Here is a 16,671-nt window from a genome sequence, read left to right on the forward strand (position 1 = left end):
ATAATGTCGCAAGAGGGCTCATTCTAACGGAAATGAAAAGTTCTAGTGCCCTTTTTAAGTGACAAAAAAAAATTGGAGGGCATCTAGGACCCCTCCCACGCTCATTTTTTCCCAAAGTCAACGGATCAAAATTTTGAGATAGCCATTTTGTTCAGCATAGTCGAAAACCATAATAGCTATGTCTTTGGGTATGACTTACTCCCCCACAGTCCCTGGGGGAGGGGCTGCAAGTTACAAACTTCGACCAGTGTTTACGTATAATAATGGTTATTGGGAAGTGTACAGACGTTTTCGGGGAGATTTTTTTGGTTTTGGGGGTAGGGTTGAGAGGAGGGGGCTATGTGGGAGGATCTTTCCTTGGAGAAATATGTCATGGGGGAAGAAAAATTCAATTGAAAGGGCGCAGGGCGCAGGACGAATCTGGTCACGTTAGAAAAAAAAGTCAAATTCAGAGCTTAATATACAATGCTGGGTGTTCGGAGCCTCTCTATTATGGAGTATAATTTGAAAATAACACAACTATACGAGCGATAAAACATATATACCACAACCATAACTCAACTAACGAAAGAACTGCTAAGAGATACCACAACTATACAGCGAAAACAGGTGAAAACTAACGGGAAAATAAACTAACTAAGCGGTGGAAGGGGCCCAGAGAACAAATATAATCATTTTCCAATTTTGAGCCTAACTTCCGCAAAGGAGTAATAATGTCAGAAGCCCCGAAATACCGCATTATTTTCTTTTCAAACAGTTCATGGTAGCGAACTGTAATAAGGAGCGCCCCAGCTTAACAGTAAACGAAACTCTAAAAAACGGAATTTTGATACCAATAGCTACATCAAAAGAATTGCATTTTAATGCTGGTTTTAAATATTTAAGTTTCATCAAGTTTAGTCTTACCCATCAAAAGTTACGAGCCTGAGAAAATTTGCGTCATTTTAGAAAATAGGGAGACGCATCCGTGATCTGCCTTCTGGCAAAAAATATAAAATTCCACATTTTTGTAGATAGGAGCTTGAAACTTCTACAGTAGGGTTCTCTGATACGCTGAATCTGATGGTGTGATTTTCGTTAAGATTTTATGACTTTCAGGGGGTGTTTATTTGTTTTTTTTGTTTTTTTCCCAGGGGTGATCGTATCGACCCAGTTGTCCTAGAGTATTGATGCTAAAATATACATCAAAAGAATCATATTTTCATGCTGATTTTAAATATGTAAGTTTCATCAAATTTAGTTTTTGTCATCAAAAGTTACGAGCATGAGAAAATTTGCCTTATTTTAGAAAATAGGGGGAAACACCCCCTATAAGTCACACAATCGTAATGCCCCGCTCTTTACGCTAAAGTTTGACTCTTTCTGTTAACTCTACATTTTAAAACAGTAAAAAACTTTAGCGTAAAGAGTGGGGCGTTGAGAAGGAAAAGCCCCTTTCATATACGGAGTAATTTCTGTTCGTTTTCAGTTTTAATGTCGCTCCTTACTTTCATTTAAAAAACTTGTTTTTTTATTTAATTTCTGAAAGTTTTTGAATCAATGCATGTTTTGATTTTGGCTCTCCGCAGAGGAATAATTAAAACGAAATTTGTATATTTATTTATTTTTGGCTAAATGGCTTTCTCATAATTTTGATCGAATGATTTTGAGAAAAAAAGAGCGGGGGAGGAAGCCTAGTTGCCCTCCGATTTTCGGTTAATTCAAAAGGCAACTAGAACTTTTAATTTTTTACAAATCTTTTTATAAGTAAAAGATATACGTAACTTATAAATTAGCTTACGTAAAGAACTTTTGTATTCTCATGTTTTTATTACATATACGAGGGTGGTTCGCCCCCTCGTCAGTACCTCGCTCTTTACACTAAAGCTTAAATTTTGTCCCAATTCATTAAGAATGACCCCTGAATCACAAAAGCCGCAGAATAAATGGTTGAAATTACGTAAAATACGAAATTAGCGTAAAGAGCGAGGTATTAGGAGGAGATGAGCCCCTCAAATGGGTAATAATTTCTGTTCGTTTTAAGTTTTAATGCTGCTCCTTACTTCCAGCTGAAAAAAACTTTTTCATATTTATTTTTTCATTGTTTTTTTAAGTAATGCTAGTAAATCCTGCGCTCCCTTCATGGACATTTTCTTCCCCCATGAAAAATTCCTCGATGGAAAGTTCCCCCAGCATATCCCCCTCTTGTCAACCCCTGCCTCCAACCAAAAAATTCTCCTGAAAACGCCTGTACACTTCCCAATAACCATTATTATATGTAAGCACTGGTCAAAGTTTTGAACTTGTAGCCCCTCCCACGGGGACTGTGGGGGTGCAAGTCGTCCCCAAAGACATTGTTATAAGGTTTTTCGACTAAGCAGAATAAAATGGCTATCTCAGAATTTTGATCCGTTGACTTTGGGAAAATAATTAGCGTGGGAGGGGGCCTAGGTTCCCTCCAATTTTTTTGGTCACTTAAAAAGGGCACTAGAACTTTTCATTTCCGTTAGAATGAGCCCTCTCGCAACATTCTAGCACAACCGGGTCGATACGATCACCCCTGGAAAAAAAAAACAAACAAATAAACACGCATCCGTGATCCGCCTTGTGGCAAAAAAATGCAAAATTCCACATTTTTGTAGACAGGAGCTTGAAACTTCTACAGTAGGGTTCTCTGATACGCTAAATCTGATGGTGTGATTTTCGTTAAGATTATAGGTATTATAGGGAACACACCATTAAGGGGACACACCAGTTCCCTTAATCACATATTTATGAGGTTCGTTAAAGAAGCAAGTTTACTCTATAATACCAATAGATTACATTCAGAAAGACGTTGGAAGAGCTGGAAATTCCCGAGGATTCGATTCAGAAAAGATGCTCGCGCACTTTGATTCCCATGGCGCAGCAGGCAGTGCTTAAGTACGTATTTAAACATTTTGATAAATCTCATTGTATATAAGTTATTTTTTTTCATGAGGGCAGTACAAGATTTCTCGAATAGGGAGTAACTTTTCAATAAACATACAAACCGTGCCTCAAGCATCGACTCAGGTATACACTAAAAGCCACTGATCTGCTATACCTTTATTCATCGATAACGTATTAATAATCATTTATTGTGATTTAATTAACTATAATTAACTTATGTTCCAATAAATATCAATTAAGTATTGAATAAATATTTAAAATAATAATTTGACATTGTGTAACTTTTCCCTGGTCGGTACCCTTTGAATTTACAAGGCAAAAGCATTAAGAGTGTGCATACTTTTTAAATTTCAATTGGCGCTGAGGAGAGATTATAAAAATAACTCGGTTGACTTGCCCATTTTAATGGCCCAGTGGTTTGAAGATAAAGACATCAATTCCCTCAATGATGTAGTTTTCTTCCATTCCTAGGACTCTGAATGAAACTTATTGGACAATTCGATTACTTGTAAGTAGAATAGCAGTGTAGACTTACTTGGAATGAAAGGTTGTGGAGAAACATCAGGAATCTTAACCCCAGCTTTACCCCCAGTAGCAACTTGTTTTGGCTTTTCACCCTTTCTTAGAGGCGAGGCTTCTATAGTTCTTGATGCTTCTCTTATCGTTTCTTCAATTTTTGACCTTCAAAACAATAAATTAAAATAAATAAAAAATTTTCAGTAATGATAAAACATCTTTCAGTGTTGGTATTGATTTGTCGCATTTATTTTATAGCATTTCTTACCTTGACGCTTACAATGATGGACCTTTCAAAATAACAAATGGAAAAAAAAAAATAATAGTAAGACATCAAACTTCAGAAATATTGGTTACTACCATTCATCCGGCAGCATATACGGTTATTATGGCACTTGGTATTTCGGAATTTTTTCCGAATTACCGGTGAATTCGGAAAAGAAAAAGAAAAATGAAGTATTTTTGACTAACGAACGGATGATTGGATCTTAATGAAATTCGATGTTTGGAAGGGTATCGTGTCTCAGAGCTCTTATTTTAAATCCCGATCCGGTGACATTGAGGAGAGTCAGGGGGGGGGACCAAAAATCTTGGAATACGCTTAGACTGGAGGGATTGAGATGAAACTTGGTGAGAAAAATAAGCAGGAGTCCTATTTACGTGATTGACATAACCGGAACGGGTCTGCTCTGTTTGGAGGAGTTGGGGGGGAGGGGTAACTCTAAAAAATCAGAAAAAAAGAAGTATTTTTAACTTACAAAGGGTGATCGGATCTTAATGAAATTTCAGACTTAGAAGGACCTCGAAACTCAGATCTCTTATTTTAAATTCCAACCGGATCCAGTGTCATTGGGGAGGGGGAACTTGGAAAACACTTAAAGTGGAGAGATCAGGATGAAACTTGGTGGGAAGAGTAAGCACAAGTCCATGATACATAACTGACATGACCGGACCGGATCCGCTCTCTTTGGTGGAGTTGGAGGGGGGGGGAGTAATTCGGAAAAATTAGAAAAAATGAGGTATTTGTAACTTACGAACGGGTGATCAGATCATAATGAACTTGATATTTAGAAGGATCTTGTGCTTTAGAACTCTCATTTTAAATCCCGACCAGATCCTGTGACATTGGGTGGAGTTGTAGGGGAAAACCGGGTGATTGGATCTTAATCGAACTTGATATATTGAAGAATCTTATGTCTCAGATGCTCGATTTTCAATTCGAATCAGATCCGGGGACATGGAGGGTTGGAGGGGAAAAACAGAAATCTTGAAACCGGAAATCTAGGAAAACCCTTAGAGTAGAGAAATTGGGATGAAACTTGATGGGAAGAATAAGCACAAGTTAAAGATAAAAGATTGGCATAATTGGAACGGATCCATTCTCTTTGGAGGAGCTGGGGGTTGTTAATTTGGAAAAATTTGAAATATTGATGTATTATTATGTCATTTGGTATTAAACAAGTGACATATAGAAATCGCATATTCTGACGGTCTATTTGTCTGTCTGTCGGCCCTGGTTTTGCTACTTTAGGCACTTCCAGGTAACCTAGGACGATGAAATTTGGGATGAAATACGACCAGATTAAATTAGAAACAGTCGTTTTCCCGATTTGACCATCTGGGGTCAAATCGAAAAGAAAAACAGACAAAATGAAGTATTTTTAACTTACGAACGGTTGATCAGATCTTAATGAAATTTGATGTTTGGAAGGATATCGTGTCTCTTAAACCCTGACCAGATCTGGTGACATTGTGGGGGGGGGGGAGGTGGGAGGGTGAAACCTAAAATCTTGGAAAACACTTAGAGTGGAGGGATCGGGATGAAACTTGGTGAGAAAAATAAGCAAAAGTCAAAGATACATGATTGACACAACCGGAACGAATCCGCTCTCTTTGGGGTAGTTGGGGGGGGGGGGGGTTAATTAAAAAATGAAGATCTCAATAAGATTTAATATTTAAAAGAATATCGTTCTCAAAGTTCTTATTTTAAATGCCGACCGGATCTGGTGACATGGGGGGAGTTTGGGGGGGGGGGGACCTAAAATCATGGATCGGGATGGAACTTGATGGGAGAAATAAGCAGAGGTCTTAGATACGTGGTTGACATAATTGGAACGTATCCGCTCTATTGGGGGGGGGGGGTAATTCTGAAAAATGAAGTATTTGTAACTTACGAAAGGGTAGCCCGTTCTCAATTAAATTTGATATTTAGAAGGATCTTGTCCTTTAAAGCTCTTATTTTAAATTCCGACCAGATCCTGGGACATTTGGGGAAACCGGAATTCTTGGAAAACGTGAAAAATGGAGTATTTTTATTTTACGAATAGGTGATCGGATCTTAATGAAACTTGATATATAGAAGGATCTTATGTCTCAGATGCTCCAAATTCCACCCGAATGGGATCCGGGGACCTAGGGGTTGGAGGAGGGAAACTGAAATCTTGGAAAACGCTTAGGGTGAAGAGATCGGGATAAAACTTGATGGAAAGGATAAGCACAAGTTTTGAATAAAACGAGATTGACATAATTGGAACGGATCCGTTCTCTTTGGAGGAGCTGGGGGGTGATAACTTGCCAAAAGTAGAAAAATTGAGATATTTTAACTTAAGAACAGGTGACTGGATCTTAATGAAATTTGATATTTAGAAGGAATTCATGTCTCAGAGCTCTTATTTCGAATCCCGACCAGATCTGTTGACATTGGAGGGAGTTGGAGGGGGAAATCGGAAATCTTGGAAAACGCTTATAGTGGAGGAATCGGGATAAAGCTTGGTGGATAGAATAAGCAAATGTTCTAGATACGTGATTGACGTAACCGTCTCTTTGGAGGAGATGGCGGGAGGGGTTCAGTAATTTGGCGAGTTTGGTGCTTCTGGACGTACTAGGACGATGAAAATCGGTAGGCATGTCAGGGAGCTGCACAAATTGACTTGATAAAGTCGTTTTCCCAGATAAGAAGACCTGGGGGGCTAAAGGGAGAAGAAAAATTTGAAAAAATTAGATATTTATTACTTACGAGTGGGTGATCGGATCTTAATGAATTTTGATATTTAGAAGGACATCGTGACTCAGAGCTCTTATTTTAAATCCTGACCGGCATTAAGCCGCTGATTCTCCTTTTAAATCAACCTATTGATTCTTAGAATTTTGTTCAAATCCCCACCGGATCTGTTGACATGGGTGGAGTTGGAGGGGGAGACCGGAAATCTTGGAAAACGCTTATAAATGCCGTAGATACGTGATTGACATAACCTGACTCGATTCACTCTCTTTGGGGGATTTAGGGGGTGGGGTTCAGTGCTTTGGCGAGTTTGGTGCTTCTGGACGTGCTAGGACAATGAAAATTAGTAGGCGTGTCAGGGAGCTGCACAAATTGATTTGAAAAATTCATTTTCCCCGATTCGACCATCAGGGGGGGGGGCTGAAAGTAGAGGAAAAATTAGAAAAATTGAGGTATTTTTAACTTGCGAGTTGGTGATCGGATCTTAATGAATTTTAATATTTAGTAAGACATCGCGACTCAGAGCTCTTATATTAAATCCCGACCGGCATTAAGCCTCTGATTTTCCTTTTAAAGCAATCTATTGATTCTTAGAATTTTTCTAGAGCTCATACCACATGAGCTCTTGGCTCTTCCGACCTCGTCACAAGTGCCATATGAACTCTCAGCTCTTGTTTGTTTTACATAATAAGTGAGAAAATACTGAAATACAATATACACTTTAAATCCACATTTTTAGAACAAAACTTTATGACTAAGGAACGTTTAAGTCAATTTAAAAAAAAACAAAAACAAAAAACAATGGCGTTATAAACACTTCATAATACGAATTTTTAATTTTCAAATAAACATTTACTATTAAGATGAATCCGAAACTCTAAAAAAACCACTTTGATAATAATAGATAGATAAAAGAATTGAATTTTTATGCTGATACAAATATGTAAAGCTCAATAAGGTTAATGTAACAGTAGAGAGACTTGACGTAGAGAAGGAAGTTTCCGCGTATGAGCTCTCCAGGCGAAATTCTTTTTAATGTCCAAATAAACGTTTACTATTACGATAAACTCAAAACACTAAAAAACAGAGCTTTGATAACAGTAGATAGATAAAAATAACTGAAGTTTTATGCTGATTCAAAATATATGAGGTTCATTAAGTTAAATGTAAACCAACAAAAGTTGTGAGCCTGAGAAAAGCTGCCCAATTTTAAAAAAACGGAGAAAACACCCCAAAACCGTCACGAAATCTTAAAGAAAAATACAAGATCAGATTCAGCGTATCAGAGAAGAGAACACTTCTGCAAAGGTGTCAACCGCCTATATACAAAAATGTGGAATTTTGCATTTTTTCGAGAAGAAAGATCACGGGTGCGTGTTTATTCGTTTATTTCTTTTTTCTCCCAGGAGGGGGGATCGTATCAAACCAATGATCATAGGAGATCGAGAAGGGGCTCGTTTGATTGGAAATCAATAGTTCTAATGATATTTTTAAGTGTGACCAAAAAGATTGGATGACAGCTAGCCAAACCCAAATACACCCTTTTCCCCGAATTCATCGATCAAAATTTTGAGATAATCATTTTTTTTCAGCATAGTTAAAAAGTACTTTAAATATGCCTTTGGGAATAACAAAACCCCTTATAGCCCCAGGGAAATGGGCTGTAATATTCGAAATTTATCCACTATTTACATATAGTATTTGTTATTGGCAATTATACAGACATTTCCTCTGTTTTTTGGGATGGGGTAATTTTCTTCTTGGAAGGATTTTCCACAGTGATCATTTGCCGTAGAGAGGGAAGTTTCCGCGGGCGAGCTCTCCAAGGAAAATTTTAGATTAGGAGAATTCGCCAGAATTCCTGTACGAAATTCTTTTTATTTGTCTTATTTTGTCTTTGCCGACTAAATTTAACATAGGGAGATTTTCCGAGGGAACTCTCCATAACCTAACCTAAACCTAACCTAAAATTTTCCCTAAACCTAGGGAAAATTTCGGTGAGGTTGAAATAGCCTTGAGGATTTTTACACGGGGGGGGGGGGATTTTTCACAGAAGAAATTCTCCATGGCTGGGGGATTTCCAGAAAAAAATTTCCGCAGAAGGTGGATTTCCGACATGATTTGAAAAACCTTTTAAAAGTTTTAAAATACTTTAGCGTGTGAAGCGAAATTTTGAGGAGGCGGAAGCCCCCTCATATAAGGAACAAGTTCTGCTCGTTTTAAGTTTTAATATCCCTCTTTACTATCAGTTGAAAAAAAAATCTGTTTTTATTCATTTAATTCTTTAAGAATCCAGAGGCTTTTTTCACCAGAAAGTATTTCGTTTTTTTTTTCTTATCACATGACAACTAAGAGTTTATACCCATTAGGCATGATCTGGAAAAAGTCCAGCAGGAAAATTTTGTTTTGGTTGAACTAAATCCTTAAAATGAACATTTCATAAACTTATGCATGTGCCATTGCGTCTGCAGTAAATCACAAGGCGTTATGTGACTCTTTTTGTCAATAACAAAATAAATTGATAATATTTTAAAAAAAAACTTATTTTTTATAAAGACATTTAATGACAATAAATACTTTTTCAATACTAATAATGACCTGATAATTAAACAATGGTTTATGAAGATAGACATGTTAAATTAACCGAGGGTAATCTGTGTTTCTGTATTTCATTTTGGCTTTAAGGTGATTCAGAACTTCCGTTTTCTTCCAAATTCAGTATATTTCCTTCTCCTCTTCGCTATACATACCTTTTTTAATTCACTATATTTCCTTTCCTAGAATAATCATAAAAAAGCCGAGTTTTTTCTTGCGGGAGTAACGGCCAAAGTTGAAACTTAAAACAAACCAAAATTATTAGTCGAAGATTACTCAAGACGTATCTGCAAAACCAGCTCAAATAAACTAACTCGTGACATTTTCCAGCACCCGAAAAATTCTAAAATTAGACATGACTAGCCACTAGACAATTTTATTCAAGACATGTTTTTAAATTTTCGGCTACTATGGCCTGTGGTTCGCTCTTAACAAGATCACAGCCATTGCTGCAACGTGATAAAACAGATGGAATTTTCAAATTTTGAAAAAAAAAAAAAAAATCAAGCCAGTCACTTCGCGAGGGCTAGACATACACTTTTTTCGTAGGAGCGACTGCTCGTTCATAACACCCGAAAGCAATTTTCAGTTTTTCACTCTCCTGTAGAACTTCTAACATACCACATACCACGTTTTGAATTACCGCAGTAGATTTGCATTGATGTCTAGATGAAGTAATAAAAAAAAAATAAGGAAATCAAATAAAAATGGTTCATTTACATTTCACAAATCCCAAAAAAGTCTCTGTATAGTGGTCAACAACCGGTACTCAAAGGTAAACACCAAATAAATGACGTCACAAAGAGACTTTTGGAGCTTCAGCTTCCGTGGTCATGGTAGTCAGTCACTAGTTAAAGTCTATTGAACTTAAGAAAAGAAAAACTATGCCTACCATGACAAAAAGAAAAACTAATATAACGGAGCCAGCCGAATAGCTTCAGATTTAGCTATAGCTGCTACAGAATATGAGTCCCGCCACATTCAGATGAATGCCGAAGAAAAAAAAAATTATACGCCCACCTTTCTGCTGACTGTATAGTCATGTGATACATTGTAGTAGCACAATGGACTGATCTGTACTTGGCAATAAGAGGGCCAGGGTTTCTTCCCAGCTGTTACGGGGCCTGGAAATGCATCGAGATTATGCATTAGCTCCTCTAAGTTATCAAACAAGAAGAAGAAGAAAAAGTTTACCAAGACGGTGGATCTTTAGTCTCGTGTCTAGTTAGCTAGAGCCACCGTTAGCTTTTCAGAAAAGTACTTATGCATTCGACAAATGCAGGTCAGCTTCTTTAGGGCAGTAACTAAAAAAAGTAACAGACCGACGCTCCAGTATGATGGAATTCTTTTCCGATTATGCTAAGAAGACTTCTTGAGCTGGTAGGTCACATCTATTCAGCCTTAGCATGTTTCGGTTAGGAGTAGTTACTGGACCAAGAATTAGAGTCACTTGAAGCTGTGACTAAGGTTTTGCGATACTTTGAAAAAATCACACTGGAGGATTCAGTAGAGGGTATCCTTTCTAAAGTCCTTCCACCCATGACGTTTCTGAGGCAAAAACAAATTCTGCATGGATAGTTGTGACTTTTGTATCCTTTCAAAATTCCTTTTAAGTCCTTCTAAAGTCCTTTAAAGAGGTTATCATTTCTAAACACCTTTAAAAGAGGTATCATTTCTAAAGTCCTTTCACTCATGACGTTTCTGAGGAAAAAAAGACATTTCGGCATGGATAGTTGTGACTTTTGTATCCTTTCTAAGTCTTTCTAAAGTCCTTTATATAGGGCATCCTTTCTAAAGTCCTTCCACTCATGACGTTTCTGAGGCGAAAAAAGACATTTCAGCATGGATAGTTGTGACTTTTGTATCCTTTCTAAGTCCTTTAAAGAAGGTATCCTTTACAAAGTCCTTCTAAAGTCCTTTGAAGAAGGTATCCTTTCTAAAGTTCTTCTACTCATGACGTTTCTGAGGCAAACAAAGACATTTCAGCACGGATAGTTTTGACTTTTGTGCAGTTTCAGAACGGAAAATATGTTTGACAGAATATACGAAACAGCGATTTCGTCCAAATGAAATATGGACATCAACTGGTTAAGGGTGCTATAGAGAGATAGATAGATATATTTATTCACATGAAAGCCCAATTGGGCCATGGTGACATACATAAAACAAGCGAAATATCCACTCTGACTCCAAGAAACTACTATACTACCAAGATACTGCGACTCACTATGTAACTCTTGTTCGATTTAAACTAAGTTAGGAGCTGGATTTGAGTTATTGTTCTGGATACAAAGATTTTGCCTACAGTTAAAGTAGCGATAGACCTAAAAGAGTCCGACATCTAATGTTGGTTCTTTCTGGCTCTAGCGTTATGCGAATGTACAAGTTTAGAGACAAGGACGTACGAATAAGGGGGGGGTCCTCGTCCCCCATGGAATCCTTATTCAAATTATCAAACAAATTGTTTTCCCATTAAATTATCAAATAATTTTTTTTTCATTATGAGCCCCTCCCGAAATTCCTTTTTATTATCCTCCCAACCCACGAAAAAAAAACTGTGTATGTGTTTGTTCAGAGACTCTAGAATCTAGACCGTTGGTTTTCTGAAAAAGCCTTTAAAACAAGAAAGTTCAGAAAATCTTTGAACTAGCAATTGTTGTGCCTTCAGGAAAGCTCTCGTCCAAAGCTGGGCAACTGTTCAGCAGTCTAAGGCAACTCTTAAAGCCGAAACTATTGACAGGTTATTATTTTTATGTGCATCAAATTGATGATTTTAACAGTGGAAAGAGTTGTTTGAATAACGTGACTTTGGGTTTTTAAATCAGCATAGAGTTGCTAGGATTGTATCGACACCTTTGGGAAGTATCTAATCGAATATCGATACCAATATTTTTTAAGTATTTTCCAGTTCCTCTTCAGCTATTGAAAACAATATGAGAGAATCTTGTTATAGAGGTTACTCGCCAGCCGGGCGCCAAATTTAAATCTGGACAGTAACAGAGAGGAAACGAAACGTCTTAGTTAGACTTGACTGTTTGGAATGGATCCATAAATCAGTCTTTATTCTAGGTGGGTTAGAGAGTCAAGTAGCGGATTCACTTTTTACTAATCATCTTAACAAAGAGTAGCCTCTGCTTTACTAGCTTATGACCAGAATGGTCAATTTTGACGGACTTCCTCATCATTGGTGGCATTAATTGAATTAACGTATAATTTTCACTAATCTAGTTCTTCCTTTGACAAGGAATCGCGAATAACACCTTCATTTAAGCACCTATAGGCAGATTTTCCTTTCGCGTAACTTTTGAAATAAAAAAATCATGTAGGCTATTGTTTTTACTTTTTGCACATTTTTTTACACTTTGGAAAAAGTTTAGGCTATATAAATCTATTTGAGTTTGTTGAATAAAAAGTAATAGATAGGAGATGAAAGCAGATTTTTGTTGATACGACCAGCATTTTGGGAAAAAATATTGGTTTGGAATTTTATGCTTTTTTCTTTTTACTAAAAACTCATTTCGATTTCCTTCATTTTGCTTGCTCAAAGTTGTGTAAATTGCTGCAAAGAGTTAAATTTCGGAAGAACCGATATACCTTCTGTAAGCTATAATTGTTGAAGTAAGTCCCACTGTGTCAGCACAAACCGACTGAAAGCAAAAAAAAAGTAAATATAAATTCAGAAAATGTCTTGCTTATAACTTTATTCATCCAATTTTTCCTACTAATTAGCGGTTATTTCGGTGACCAATAAGAAGCAAGTACTAATTGCAAAATCTCACTGATAAGCTAATATTCCCGCTACAAATCTCCAAGCACTAGCATCACCAGCGTTGCCACCAGCACTTTGAGGTCAATTGTACCGGTTTCCTCAACCCCAGTTTCGATTCCAAACACAAAAGCACTGGAATAAAGCAAAAAGTAAGTAACCCTTTCTTTCACTCATATCAATCATTCTCCCCTGCTCAAAACTATATGTCATGTGTTCACTACAGCTTTTTCAGGCAAAGTCGGCAGAATAGAAACAGCTTTTGTTCTTCGAAAAATAATTTTTTCTTGAATAAGACACTTCAAATGGGCCTGATTTGCTTATAAAGTATCAATGGAGACTGAGAGTGCCTCAAAATGTAAAAAATAACGAGCGACTTTGACTGAAAAAGCTATAATGAAGACATACCATGAACTGTCAAAACGTTCTGCATTGTAAACAAGCCTCTAAACTGTATAAAGGCGGAACAATTTTACCGCACTGGCAACGCTGTACATCACTAGGATTTGTCGAATCTCTTAAAAATTGAGTTAGAAAAAAGATAGATTCACCTTTAGAAACAAATAAGGAAAGCATGATTAAGAACATATAATTTAAAAATTGCGTGTAATTTATCTCTGAATGTAGGGACACGACCGAAACACATTAACGTTTGAGCAAAATAAAGTTAAACCAATAGATGTAAAATATAGAGTAGGGTTTTCACGTTTTTCTTTTTCAAAAGTATCATCCCCAAACGTATTTATCAGGAAAAAAATAAAATATAATAAATATATAATAAAAATATAATAAATGTATAACAAATTATCAGGAAATAAAAGGGAGTTGATGCCTGACATCAGTTTTATTGCCCTATTAAAAAAAATTAGTGTTTACGAAAAAAACATTAGCGCAAAAAAAAAAAAAAAAAAAATAGGGTTTATGAAAAAAGTAAATTCAGCTGCGGAAACAATTTTGCTGCCTGATTAAAAAAAAGTCCAATTTTAAACAGCCTATTGGGTAGATTTTGATTTTTTTCATAAAATTCAAAAATCTGTAGAACATCGGGCAATTTTAGAAGAGCCAAGGTCATCAGAATAAAAACATTTTAAGTGCCTGGGCACATGTTAGATGTATTCATAACCTATAATGTGTCCAAACGGAAATAAGGACGTCTTTAAATAGCATAGGAAAAAGTCGCATTAAAAGAGTTGGAAAAAGTAGGAAATTCATGGGGAAGAGTAATGAATGACACCGATGGCAGAAGAGGCAGGAGTAGGATGGAGCAGGTGTGTTGGCCTCATGCACCTTAGAAGTGGGAAAAGCAGTCAGAACTGTAGTAGAACTAGCACTTAAAGCACCTAGTTTATATAAGATGATATTAATAGAATAGCACATTAAGACAGCTTCAAGGAGTATGGGCTAAAACATGCAGGTTACGAAAATACATTAGTAGAGTCATTGATGTCGGTATAAAAGTAAAAAAAGAAACAAAAGGTAAATAATAGGGCATTAGACTTTACAATCCCTACCGACGGTGCTGATCTCCGTTTTTCAGCCCTTCAGTCAGGAAGTGCAATGGGGGGTTGGGGGCCAACCATACTGTGGTTTTGCACAGCCTTCCTGTTTACCTTCCCCAGTTTTCTCCAGGGACCTATTTAGAGCTGGGTCGACTCTGGCTGAACTTACAGAGTCAAACCACTGACCTCCGTCCCAAACTAAATAATTGCGTACACTAGGATTCGAACATTCGCCCTCTCAGACAAAGGATCCTGAATCCAGGCCACCAGCCAACTCGGCCAGGACGGCTCGAAAAAGGCACCCCCACAGCCCAAAATGACTATGTTTTAGGGAATGTACTTGAAATTACTAGGAATTATCTTTGTAAATGAGGGGTTTTATCTGAACCCCAACCTCAGTGAAATTCTCTGAAATTCCAACCTCAATGAAATAAAATCGATTTATAAATGTCTCCAAAAGTCTTAAACGTCTCGTATCCAGCACTAAGAAACATATGGTTTTAACAGGATCTTTTTGTTCGCTAAAAGCTGCAACTGCGACCGCGCAATACCTATCTTGAAGCATGCCAACAAGTTCAAGGGAGTTCAACCTGGCAATCCAATGTCACATAGCAAAGCCTAGGTTAATTTTAAGGTTAAAGTCAAGGTTAAGAAGGGGTGGAAAAGACGGATGTGTTCATAGCCTCAACCAACAACGAATTCTTTGCTTGACCTTGCATTTGATGACATCCATTCCAAACAAGATGAAGATTTGGACTACATTTTTCAGGGGAGGGAGGGGATCCAAACAACTACAATACAAAGTTAATTATGCTGCAAATTAACATTTTATAAATATAACGTCCAATCAAGAGATTTCAGGGAAGGGGGCCATGGGCCAAGACCCCCTGCATACATATCTGATTAGCAAAGAGAAGTAAGCAATGGAAAGGTTTTGTTTCCCTGAAACAAGCGCTGTGCGACCTTTAAAACTGGACTATATCATCAACTTCAAGCAAACTTCTAGTTTCCCCATGAAGAGTTGACAGTCCCAAAAACTGCTCAACTTTTGAGCACCTGTGATTTGAAGCTAAAGGGTTGCATTACAAATAACAGCAGATATTGCACAACGGTTTGTAAGAGCTGGAGGATTCAAGGGGCCCTTTTTATATCTCGAATCATAGAATAAAATCGTATATAACCTCCCCCTCCTACTACCAAGGAAAACATCCCCTCGAAAAGATACACCCCAGTGGAAAATCCCCCCTCGTAAAATACCCGCGTGGAGAATAAGGGTTTCCAAATTCGAGAATTTTATTTGAGTTTGGTTTTTTTTTTTTCCGTAGGGAGAAAGATTTTCGGTACTTGTGTATTATACCTTAGCGCGACACAAGAGAAAGACAAGTGACAGAATAGATGGGAAATATATAATTTGGTTTATATATTTGCACATAAGGGGGGGGGATACAGCATTTAGACAGTTTAAAGTCAGAAAACAATTCTTACTTCATAATATGCAGAATAATTGCACATAACACATTTCGCACGCATACCCGCTATAATTTACCCCCCCCCCAATGTGCAAATATAGAGCTCAAATTAATATTTAAAGTAACGAAGAAACTAATGACGGAACCGGTTTGTTCTCCAGTTATACACATCATGAACTTGAATGAGTGGCGTATAATACACAAGTACCGAAGTCAAACAGTTCGTGGTAACGAACTGTAGTAAGGAGCAACCCGGCTCAATAGTAACCAAAACTCTAAAAAATGGCATTTTGATACCAATAGCTACATCAAAAGAATCGCATTTTAATTCTGATTTTAAATATATAAGTTTCATCAAGTTTAGTCTTACCCATCAAAAGTTACGAGCCTGAGAAAATTTGCGTTATTTTAGAAAATAGGGGGAAACACCCCCTAAAAGTCACAGAATCTTAACGAAAATTACACCATCAGATTCAGCGTATCAGAGAACCCTACTGTAGAAGTTCCTATCTACAATGATCGAAAACGATCATAATTTATGATCGTTTGTATGTAATAACGGGAAATCTAGATCTCTTTTCATGAAAGATTAAATAAAAAAAAAAGATGTTTTTTCAACTGAAAGTAAGGAGCGACATTAAAACTTAAGACGAATATGAAAGGGGCTGCTTCCTCATCAACGCCCCGCTCTTTACGCAAATTTTTTTTACTGTTTTAAAAAGAAGAGTTGAGAGAAAGAGTCAAACTTTAGCGCAAAGAGCGGGGCGTTGATGGAAGCAGCCCTTTTCATATACGAAGTAATTTCTGTTCGTTTTATGTTTTAATGTCGCTCCTTACTTTCAGCTGAAAAAACTTGTTTTTTTTTTAAATTTAATCTTTCAAGAAAAGAGATCTAGATTTCCCGTTATTACATAC

At 37.0% G+C, this 16,671-nt stretch overlaps 1 protein-coding gene across 1 annotated transcript in view; it reads right to left on the reverse strand.

The window, feature by feature from the left end:
* The window catches only part of LOC136027901 (uncharacterized), a 69,595-nt gene that overhangs the window by 29,231 nt on the left and 23,693 nt on the right, over nucleotides 1-16,671 (reverse strand). The window contains exon 3 of the mRNA XM_065705332.1: nucleotides 3,446-3,591. Coding sequence (XP_065561404.1) covers nucleotides 3,446-3,591 — 146 coding nt within the window. The remainder of the gene's footprint in view (nucleotides 1-3,445; nucleotides 3,592-16,671) is intronic.

This window comes from Artemia franciscana, chromosome 6 (genome assembly GCF_032884065.1).
Source record: "Artemia franciscana chromosome 6, ASM3288406v1, whole genome shotgun sequence".
Lineage (NCBI taxonomy): Eukaryota > Metazoa > Arthropoda > Branchiopoda > Anostraca > Artemiidae > Artemia > Artemia franciscana.